The following is a 12,062-nucleotide window of genomic DNA, read 5'->3' on the forward strand; positions in this document are numbered from 1 at the left end:
TGAAAAAAAAAAATCTTTCTAAGAGTGTTTAGATAAAAGATAAAAAATATTTTTTAATTTAAAATATTTTTTGGAAGAATTTAGGATTTGTACCTTCTTTTACTTTTGAGAAGTTATTTTAATAATTAAATTAATTTATGTAATTCTTAATTTATTCAAAAGATATTTTTTTAATAATATCTATACACTTTAAAAAGTATTTTCATTATTTTTTTTCATATAATATTTATTTAAACCATAAAAATTAATTAATTAAGTTTATACTTATCCATATTTCTAACTATAAACAAAAATAAAAGTTTAACCAAACAACACTATATATATATATATAGAACTAGAAAGGACTATTAATAATTAATCTATAATTGTATATAACATAATCTCAATACAAAAGTATTGTTAAAAAAATCTTAATAGGAAAGTATAATTAACTGCTCTTCCTTCCCTGGATACACCTCTATAATTAAATTAAAAAAATAATAAAAAAAAGGTCTATTATTTAAGATAAAAAAAAAAAAACCTAAGATTTAGCATGTTATAAAAAAAAAATTAAAGGAAATTAGTTATATATCTATGGCTTTATTTTTATTTTTTTCTAATAATCTGAGTTTTTGGTTAGTTGGCCAACTGTATTTGACTACTAATAAAGATGCGAGAGAAGACCAAATCCCATAATAATTAAAAAGTAATTAATAAAAATAATTATATATAAATATGTATGTATAAATTATTTAAGGTGAAATTTGGAGCGGTCTAACACATTACTTTCCACTTACTCATTTCCCAATCAAAAAAAAATATACATAAAATAACATACATATACTCATTTTTTGGATTGTTATGTGTATAAATATATATTGATTAATTAATTAATAATAATATATAAAAAAAAAAAGGGTGTTATATAATGATTGCCACTCGTTCCACTTGGGTGATCCGAATCTTAGCAAGAGGATTCCCTTTTTTTTTTTTAAGAAAAAAAAAATCTTCACCCTTAAAATTAGGGTTTTAACTTTTCCAATAATTAATTCCTCTAAAACATTATTATTATTATTATTATTATTATTATTATTATTATTATTATTATTATTATTATATATCTTTGCTTTGATGACACTAATCATTTCCTCTCAAAATAATTGGATATATAATATCTCCATAATTGTATTATGTATATATACATCAATGATATGAGTGAGGTGTCATTTCTCTTATGGAATAAGGTTGTCACACCATCAAACAATATTATTCACTTAACGACAAAATATATATACATATAGATATATCTATATGAATATATGTATCTCATTTTTTTTTTGATAAAAAATATAGAACGATATATGACAAAAATAACTCCACCTCATTAAGAAAATATTTGAGAAATAAGAAAAATAAATAATTAAAATGAGCAATGAATTAATTATAGGTGCTTTTGATAATACTTTTTTAATCAGTTCTTTTAAATTTTTTAATTAGAAAAATAAAAATATTTTCCGAAAACATATTCTATAGAACAATTTTCACTTTTTTAATTGAGAATTAAAATTTTAAAAATAAAAAAAGTTAATTTCAAAAGTTTTTCAATTTTTTTTAATTAATATTTTAGACTTTAACCTCAACTTGAATCTCAAGACTCAGACCCCAATCCAAGACTCCGAACCCGACCCCAGCTCCAAATCTGGACTGTAGCCCCGACCCCAGACCCAGTCCCGACCTCAGCTCCGGACCCTAGCCCCGACCCCAAACACAGGACCCAATCTTGGCCCCGACCCCAAACTTGGACCCGCACCTTAGACCTAGTCTCAAACCTCGACTTGACTTAAATAAAATCAAAAAATAAAATGATATTCTTAGGGAATTTTACAAAAATACTGCTTTTTGACCAAAAGTTTACATTTATACTGGGACACGGCAAAAACAACTTTTGTACTGCCCAAGCCCAATTTCATTACTTTTGTACTGCCCAAGCCCAAGATCATTTCATTTGTACTGTGAACAGTACAACACACGGGAAACAGCCTTGTTCGTGTGTGAGGAGACGCCGGAGACGGAAATCACCAAGAAAAAACCATTAAATCCGGCGAAGAGTTTTTTGAAAAGGAATCAGAATTGAAGAACAACACGAACAGAAAACCGTCCCAACAAAATAACAGAGGTAAACACAACAAACCCAAAAAATAATTTAATTCTTAAGAAACCAAAAAAAATTAAAAATAAAAAAAAAAGGATTTAGATCTGAAGTTTTAAACAAAAAAACTAAAACACAACTGTGATATTCTTTAATTTATGATGCAAAAACATAAATGAGGGTTGTTCTATTGTTAATTTGATGTTTGCAACACAAAATGATTTCGAAAAAAAAAAATCGATAAATTGGAACAATTATTCAAACACAACATCAGGGTTGTTCAAATGTTGTTTTGCGGTCAGTACTACAACAACATTCATACATATATGTATCAGACAAATATAATAATAAAAACTTTAAAAAAAATAATGGGTATTTCTGTTTGGTTGTTTTTGTGTTGTTTTATTGTTGTTGTTTTTTTTTTGTTGATTTTTTTTTAAGTTGTTTTGCTATTGTTTTATTGTTGTTATACAATTGTTTTAACATTAAGTAAGACCCTGGAATGACAGGTAATGGAACGTGTACCAGTACTCATCAAGAGCAATGGACAATGGAATGAAGATCACAATTATGAGAACTATGTGGCTAGTGGAGAATTCATACCAACAAAATGCAAGTACGAAGAGCTACTGCAAATGCGGTTACTTCATTGGGGTGCGAAAACACCAAGACAACACTACAAATACGATACCAAGCTAAAGAAGGAATACCACTTAGATCAAAATATGCAACGATCGAAGCCTCTACTTTTACTTGGAATTGAAAATGAAGGAAACACGATTTCACAACATATCCACTATGTGTGAACCAGAAAACAACAACAAAACACGTCTTTTGCAACACCAAATTCGATATCCACAACAACACCGAATGAATATAATGTCGCAATGATCGAAAACAACACAACAACGCTTGAAAACAACATAACAACAACAGAATCGTACACAACAGACAAAGAAACAAGAGAAGGGGAAAAGTCGAAACAATAGAAGATGAGGAGGACAAATTCGACATAATTGACTATGCAAATGCTGTCAAGAAATGGTGGAACAACTTGAAAACACCAAGAAAAACTGGATCCGTAAATTGACATCAACAATGCAAAGTTAATAACGTACAAGCAACACCCCGAAGTGGAAAAAGGACAGCATACAAAGACAAAGAAACACTAAAAAATGTCCTCTACTACGCAATCAAAAACAACTTTCAAGACAAAGTGTGGAAGTCCCGCTCTCAAGAATACAAGCCCGAAATGTGTTTATGAAAGCCGCAATTGGTCACTAAGAGCATCGAGAAATGGGCCAACAAACACATTCATAATCAGGAGGTTTGTTTTTTAATAGTTTTGTAATGTTGTTTTTTTTGGCATCCTTAACAAATGACCCGTTTTCACAATTTGTACCGAAATACACATGATTGGTATCTGCAATGCTTTGTTTTAATATTTTTTTAATGTTGTTTTTGTTGTTTTTTTTTTTTGTTTCAATAGGTTCTCAAATATGCACACATGCCCCATAAATATAAGGCATGAAGACCAAAGGCAAGCAACATCGAAACCGATAGGGGAATGCATAAAACCGAAGTTCTTGAACATAAAGACCAAAGCAACGGCGATGGACATAAAAGGGGAGTTGAAATACGTATTTGGCATCAAAATGAACTATATGAAAGCTTGGAGAAGTAAGGAACATGCAGAAACGACTTGAGAGGAAATGCTAGTGACTCGTACAAATAATACCGAGTTTCTTACACATGGTGGAAAAAACAAACCCCGGATCATTTGTGGATCCGAAAACGGCGAGAAGACAACGGCTTGCTCTTTGTTTTCATGGCGTTGGATGCATCCATAAAAGGGTGGGGAGCATGCGTACCGATAGTTGTTGTGGACGGAACGTTCCTCAAAGCAAATTATGGGGGAACTTTGTTGTGCGCATGCACACAAGATGCAAACGAGTCATATTTTTCCACTAGCGTTTTGTGTTGCATTCCGAGAATGACCAATCTTGGAAATGGTTCTTCAAAAAATTTAAAGAAGCGTATGGTGTACGGGAACACCAATGCCTAATTTCGGACGAAATGAAAGCCTCATCAAAGCAAATGAGAGAAATCTATCCGTAAATTGCACACGATTCTTGCGGTTACCACATTTTGAGCAACCTTAAAACAAGCTTCAAACAACATGCCGCCAAATACAATCCGCCATTCTTTGGAGCAAAGAAAGCCTACACGAAAAGCAATTCGAGTTCCACATGGCTGAATTGGATGGATTGGACAAACGCATAAGACCTTACCTCAAAAAATCGGTATGAAAAGTGGTCAAGAATTCATAGCCAAAACAAGAGGTATTCCACAATGACATCAAACATATCAGAATCACTGAACGCTGCAAATTTGGCAGCAAGGGAGCTACCCATTACAACGCTGCTAGAATGCTTGAGAGCATTGGTGCAACCATGGACGCAGACTACTAGGACAAAAGCACAAAACACCTTCACTAAGCTATCACCAACCTGGAGAAGACATACCGTTGAAGAATTACACATACTCATTGAATGCGGAGGTAAAATATTAATTATGTTTTTTTTTGTAGTGTTGTAGTGTTGTTGTAGTGCTGTTTCAATAGATTTGTATTGTTGTTGTATGAATTACGGCTAGGTTTGATTTTTTTTTCAATAAAATTTAAAACAAAGTTAAAGCAACAACAGATTACTTGTTCGAGGTAACAAGAATGAAAGAATCGTGGGAAGTAGACCTAGAAAAAGAACATGCACGTGCAACAGTTCCAAATAGATGAAATGCCATGCGGGCACGCAAAGGGCCGTGATGAGGAGATGAACATGGACCCGTACACCTACTTGTTCGCATTACTACACAAAAAAAAATTGGCCGGCAACTTATTCGGGGACGGTTACCCAATAGGACACCAAAGTGAATGGGAGGTACGGAAGAAGTGAAAAATATTACGATCTTGCCTCCACATGAAAGAGTAAAATCAGGAAGACCAAAAACATTAAGAAGGAAGGCTGGATGGGAAAGGGATCAACACAACAAGTGCGGCAAATGTGGAGAACTGGGCATAACAAAAGAACATGCGACGAGAAGACGTAGAAGGGAATGAAAACAACAACGAACAACAAAGTGAAACAACAAAAGAAAACTACACTTACGTTATGAGAATTAGATATTGAGGAATTTAAATTTACGAAATACACGGGGAATACAAGCTTTTTATTTGAAAAACATTGATTACATTGGGAATTGTTGATACTCTAGATTGGATATTAAAAGATGTTGGATACTAAATTGAATATATATATGAAGTTTGTTATTGAAACAGTTTGTGCTTTTAATAGTGAAATGAATATTTGGATTCAAAAAAACAGAGAAACTATAAGAAAAAAAAAAACAAAAAAAGAATGGATCTGAAATGAAAAAACAAACAACTTTAACATACCAACTTGTTTGTACATAAAAATAATAAGAAAAAACATACAAAAATAAAAGATTACATATTGTCCACACAAAGCGTAAGGAAAAACAACAGAACACCAATGTTTGTTTACGAAAAACAACAAGAAAAACATTAAAACAACATTAAAAAACTATAAGAACAATAACAGTCTGATTGAAAAAGCAAATCACTTCTTGGGAAGGCTGGGAGGGGCCTCGGATTCACTTTCAATGTTCTCAGTTTGCTTCTTCATCCCATACTGATAAAATAACGCAGCCAAACGATCGCGGTGAATTTCCACATCAAAATCAGAGGATGGGATGGGTTTGCCATCAATGAAATACTCAGCAAATGATGCAACAAAAACACCACAATCACTGGAAAAAAAAAACAATAAAACACAAAAATAGACACTATGATAACACTGATAAAAAACAAAGTCAACAACAAAAAAATAAAAATACAAACAACCAGTGAAAAAACATTGAACACTAAACATAAAACTTACGCTGTGACCTGCTCGGGTAAACCATCAACAGCAACAATAGGGAACGGTTCCATAGTGCTAAACTTAGTTTCGTTGCGAAGGCCTTTGAAGTCTAACATAGAGAAGTAATATGGTAAAATAACAGAAAGGCTTGCAAGCCTCTTTGGCAAGCCATATACCTCCCGAACGCAATGAATTGTACAGATATATGCGCCTGTCAACTATGTTAAGACGACCACAAATCCAATGATCCTGTAATTTTACATTGATAGGCATAACAACATGATCAACCAAATGCCAAGGAGTGGCACATAATATCTTACCACCTTGAATGTACTGGGCCACATTGTGAGAAAGAGACAACACCGATATATCGTTGTTTTTCTCAACAAACCTCTCATACAAAGTTGTTATGCTAGAACAAAAGAGGCAATCAGTTGTGGTGACTTTGATTTTCATTTACTTCGAGTACATTATTTTCTTACGAAGATAATAGAAAATGATGTCAATGTGCTGAACAAACAGATAAAAAAAAGTAAGTGAAAAAACATTCAAACTTATGAAAAACTAACAGAACAACACTTAAAAACATTAAAAAAAATAGATAAAGAAAATAATATGTAAAATAATAATAATAATAAAAAAAACTTACGTAATTGGTAAGGAAACAATTAGGGTAGGCAAGGTTGTGAAACCACATCTTGTTGCCGATGTCCTCAACACCAAAACGAAATGGCGGAAATATAGTGTCCTTACCCTTACAATACACATTCGTTGTTGTGCTAAAAAAAAAAAAAAAAAAAAAATCAAAACGAAATGAAAAAATAAAAAAAAAATAGAAAACAATAACGTATATACAACCGAAAACACATACAAAAATACTTACTTAGATTTGTGCTTTCTAAGACTCGAATCAACCCACTTGACAAAATCGGCTTCCAATTGCGGATCAACAAAGTTCACCAATCTTGTTGTCCAACGGCACAAACCACGCACATATTTAACGACCTTATACACAGTAATCATCGGGGAGAAACCGAGGATGAACCTGATTTAGATGCACCAGAAGCAAGCTCAATGAATGGGGATTTCAAAACAGCTCCTTTCTTCCGATCCCTCTTTTGAGGACGTAAAATAGGAGTCTCTTGAAAAACAACCATTTCAAGATTAGTCTTCTCGAAGTGTCAACGGGAGCGAGGGCATGAGTTGAGGAACCAATCTAAAAAAGAGAAAGGATAAATAAAAAGACTTATGTTTTAATTTCAAACAAGACAATTAAAACACCATAAAAACAACAATATAATACCAAATAAATACAAATATAAAAAAAAACATAAACACAAACCAAATTCTCCACAACTTTAACAGCATGCAATTGTTGCATCAACATCAATGTTCTCCTCCCCACCTTGAGACCGGTCGCTGATAACAAAAAAACAAGAAAACACTATTAAAACAAACACAAAACACAGAAACACACAAAAAAAAGCACAAACCAAAAATGATGTCCAAACAAGAAACACACCTGTTTGATCTCTGCAATAGGTTCCACAGTTTCAGAATTCTTGGCATCATCGACCTTGCCGGTATCATCATCCCTCGAAACAACCGCGGGGACAACAACACCCTCATCGTTACGAACATCGCCCGTGTGAGCCTCATCCTGACCAGCACCAACACCATCTCCACCCAGATCATCATCATCATCATCAGTTTCATCGTCATGATGATCATCTCCTTTGTCATCGTCGAATTTATCATCCTCGTCTTCCTCCGAAGTGGAATCTTCATCATCCTCATTTTCTGAAGTACGAAGAGCATCTTCGCACCGAGATCCATTGTGAGTGGGACCACCTTGGGATGACTGAGAAGAAAAAAAGAATAAACATAAGTAACTGTATAAAACAACATAAAAACACTATTAAAAAAATAACAGAAAAAGTAATGACAATTTTAAAAAAAAAAACCTCAATAAGAATGTCCAGCTTCTTGTTCATCTCAACAACAGATTTCATAAGAATCCTCATTGGGCCGACAACAACAGATAAACACTTTTTAAATTCCTCAAACTCAACTCGGGAGACATTCTCATGAGCGAGTTGATGAAGAAGAACCCATCGAAGCCGGAGTTGACCGGCGGGCTTGGAACCACCTTTAATTTTGAATTTCACGGCCTCGGGAGTAGTCTCACCGGAGAAAAATCGAGTGAGGCTCAAACTCAATCTCTCAACGGAAGTTGGAGTGAGGTTTCTTAATTTTAACTGAAACAACAAAAACCAACAAAAAACAATATGCACATGAAACTGAAATTATAAAATAACAACAACAATAAAAACATAAAGTGTAAATAATGTATACAAAAACAACATTAAAACAACAGTGAAAAAATAATAAAAAACAACAGGATTACCTCTTTCAAAGACCGATCGAAAATGAGGGTGTTCATGACATCCATTTTCACCATACCCTCCTTGTCCTTGGGTAATTTAGGCCAATTCAAGATCCTTGGAATGCCAACATTTGAGTACAAGGATAGTTTCCCAATAACATACGGGCAACACTCGAAAAACCAGAATTGAATAGCCAAAGGAAAACCCAATAACCTGTAATACCCACCATCCTCGTCACTACGAACTACCCTCTTATAACCAGAATCTATCTTACCCTTCAAAGAATGCATAGTGATATCAAAACAATGCTTGCCCCACCCAAATTCATTATATCGACCACTATCCACAACATCTATTTCCTCAAACGAAACAACTTTACCAGGGGGACCACCTAACAAATAACACCGCACAAAATACAATACAAACAACTTGACCGCAAGATCGTCGTTATCCTTAAGATTGTCGGCAATAAAAGCGATCGAATAAGCGCCTTGGTAATTTTTTTGTACCCCTTAAAACTAGATTTGACCAATTCATTATCATCTTGCTTAAACTTATAAAAATCAGAATCAACATGACAATCTAACCCCGTGACCAACGCAAACTCTTCAATACTAAACCTAAGGTATTTCCCTTGGACACAAACCCAAAACTCCAACCCATTAGCCGCTGAACCTCCTCAACAAAGAAACAATGCAAGAATTGGTAATGAATTATGTACTCAGGAATTCGAAGAAAATAACCAAACACAGATTTTGAAAAAATTTCCAATTGCCTTTCAGTTAAAATTCTCTTAATGTCACCAAGAACAGAGTAATAACCAGATGTTACTACTCTAGAATGATAAAATTGAGATCGAGTGTACTTGCATTCCCAATCCTAAAAAACAGAACAATGAAAACACTGATAAAACACCAAAAAAACAATACGAAAATAACAACAACAAAAAAACAACCAAAAAACATAGAACCGAATGCATAACATCACAAACCTCAACCGTCCTATTAACAGGAATTTCTTCAGAAACACCTGATGATGGCAACACCTTCACAGGGGATTTACCCTTGCCCTAAAATAAAAAATACCAACACCAACAAAACAACAAAAAAAAAATTAACAAAAACACAAAAATAAATCGAACAATATATATAAAACAATTACAAATACATAAACAAAAACAAACAAATACCCAGAAATATGAACCTCAAATATCGAATTTAACCAAAAAACAAAAAACCCCAAAAACAACAACAGATAAATAGTAAAATACCTTAACAGAAACAGGCGACTTAAGAAATTCCAATCCAACTCAAAATCCGAGTCCGAATTTTCAACAACGATTCGAGGTCTTTTTCCTCTAAAGTGTTCTTCGAAGGTCCAAAGAATGGTTTTTCTCTTAACGAAGGGGAAGTGGGGCTAGGAGGGTTCTCTTTCGCATTTTTTTACCCATTTTTGATTTGGGTCTGGTTTTCTGGGATTGTTTTCTGGGTTTTGTAACTTTGGCCGGAGATGGTGATGAACGAGTAACGGCCATTATGAAGAACTATGAAGGTATTTATAGACAAAAATAATAAAAATGGGAGGGAAAATGAGAGGGAAGTTTAAGATAGTGGGATGGGATTTGAAAATTTTTAAAATGAAAAAACTACCCACTATTACAACCGTCTAAGCAAACTGGAAAATGGGGAAGAAGATGAACAGTTGAAATGAGAGAGAATACCAATTACAAAATTTAGATTCGAAAATAATATGAAAAAAATAAAAGAAAAATACATAAATACAACACTTTTTCATCATAACACATAACCGTCAAAATCAAAACAATTACTTTTTTTTTATAAAAAAGAAAAAAAAACGTGGCAAAACCCTATCGTGACAAGTGGCAATGAAAACAAACACCACTCACATCAAGCGGCTAAAGTTTTAAAGGCAGTAAACTGCCAAAAAAAAAAAAAAAAAAAAAAACAGTATAAATGTTGAAAATGCCGTGCAACAGTAAAAAAGTTATAAATTGGGAAAAAACAGTATAGGGTGTAAATTTCCCTATTCTTAACTGACAAATTTTGCAATGTTTTGGTTTCAGGCCCAAGACAAATCAAGAGCCCAACAACCAAGCTTTATACACCATAAATCAAGAGCCCAACAACCAAGCTTAGTCAGCAAGAGTCAAACAAAGACTCTTTATCTTTTACAATGGTGGTCCGGCCCAACAAGTCTTCAGCCCAAGAAGACACCAAAGCTAACCCCAAAGATGTAATGTCTCAAAAATATTCAAATTTTCTTTCTTCTCTGCACAAAAATTCTAGGTAGGGTTCTAAAGGGTTCCTCTAATCTTCTTCTACTGAACACGGGTTAAGGGTTCTACAAGTTCTATAGTTCTACTCTTCTCAAACCCAGAAAAACTATGCCACTCAAACCCGAAACTAAAACCAACTCTAAATACCAAACCCAAGAATCTCAGGCCCAAAACACACCAAACCGAAGTTTGTATGCTCCTATTTTGGTGGATGTCTTTTCTAACGAAGTTTGTCTTTTTCAAAAAAAAAATAAAATAAATAATAATAATAAAGGGTTAATATCCCATAAATGAAAGTATTATTGATTACCATAGTAAATAAATAACGTTTACAGCACACCACAACACAATTTGAAATGTGTCAACATACAGAGCCACCTCACCTTTCTTTTATTTCTCAAATTTTATTATACTGTTTTGGGTTAAGAGGCAGCCAGCGACACTGAAACTTGTTTCTCATGCAAACTCATTACTCACCATCTCAAAAATTACGTGTCATCACAACCTACACCTTCACCTCTTTATATAAACATCACCTCTTTCTCTCTCTCCCTTTCATATTTCCCATCATTATTTTCTCAAACTCAAAGAAATGGCTGATCGTTCCCAACCTCACCAAGTCCAAGTCCACTCAACACATCACTATGGTGGTGGTGGTGCTAAGGGTTTTCAACGACACCAACAACAAGGCCCATCAACTGGAAAAATTCTTGCTGTCATGGCCCTTTTACCAGTAGGTGGGACTCTTTTAGCTCTAGCTGGTTTGACTCTTATGGGAACTGTTATTGGGCTTTTATTAAGCACCCCAGTTTTCCTTCTCTTCAGCCCAGTTCTTGTTCCAGCAGCCCTTACAATTGGGCTTGCTGTAGCCTCCTTTCTAACTTCTGGGGCTTTAGGGGTAACTGGGCTTTCATCTCTCTCTTGGGTCCTTAATTTCTTCCGACGGACCTCGGTGCCCGAACAGTTGGACCACGCCAAGAGACGTGTCCAAGATGCTGCTTCTTATGCGGGCCAGAAGACCAAAGATATGGGCCAAGAGATTCAGAACAAGGCCCAAGAAGGGAAGAGGACTTGAAAAAGCACTGTGTGTGTATCTAGAAATCATAGGAATAATAAAGTGAGTCTTGCATGTTTTTTTTTTTTTTTTGGTTTACATAAGTGTTAATGGGTATGTTGTGTTTAGTTTGTGTGTGTTTATGTTTTTTCAAGTGTTTTAGTTTTACATTTTTTGCTCATAATTTATGGTGAGTCGAGAATTTGGTCTATTGTACTTGGCTATCCGTATATTAATGTTTGGTGTTTTGTTTCTA

The 12,062-nt window shown here is 34.0% G+C and overlaps 1 protein-coding gene across 1 annotated transcript; it reads left to right on the plus strand.

Annotated features, from left to right (window-relative positions):
- The first annotated feature begins 11,297 nt into the window (after positions 1-11,297).
- Positions 11,298-12,062, plus strand: LOC115717088 (oleosin Ara h 10.0102-like). Its single transcript, XM_030646027.2, has one exon. It carries the CDS (start codon positions 11,345-11,347, stop codon positions 11,825-11,827), a length of 483 nt encoding a protein of 160 aa, XP_030501887.2. The 5' UTR covers positions 11,298-11,344; the 3' UTR covers positions 11,828-12,062.

Source organism: Cannabis sativa, chromosome 5 (assembly GCF_029168945.1).
Source record: "Cannabis sativa cultivar Pink pepper isolate KNU-18-1 chromosome 5, ASM2916894v1, whole genome shotgun sequence".
Lineage (NCBI taxonomy): Eukaryota > Viridiplantae > Streptophyta > Magnoliopsida > Rosales > Cannabaceae > Cannabis > Cannabis sativa.

Coding starts and splice junctions, on each gene's coding strand:
- LOC115717088 (XM_030646027.2), top strand. CDS start 11,345: ATGGCTGATCGTTCCCAACCTCACCAAGTCCAAGTCCACTCAACACAT.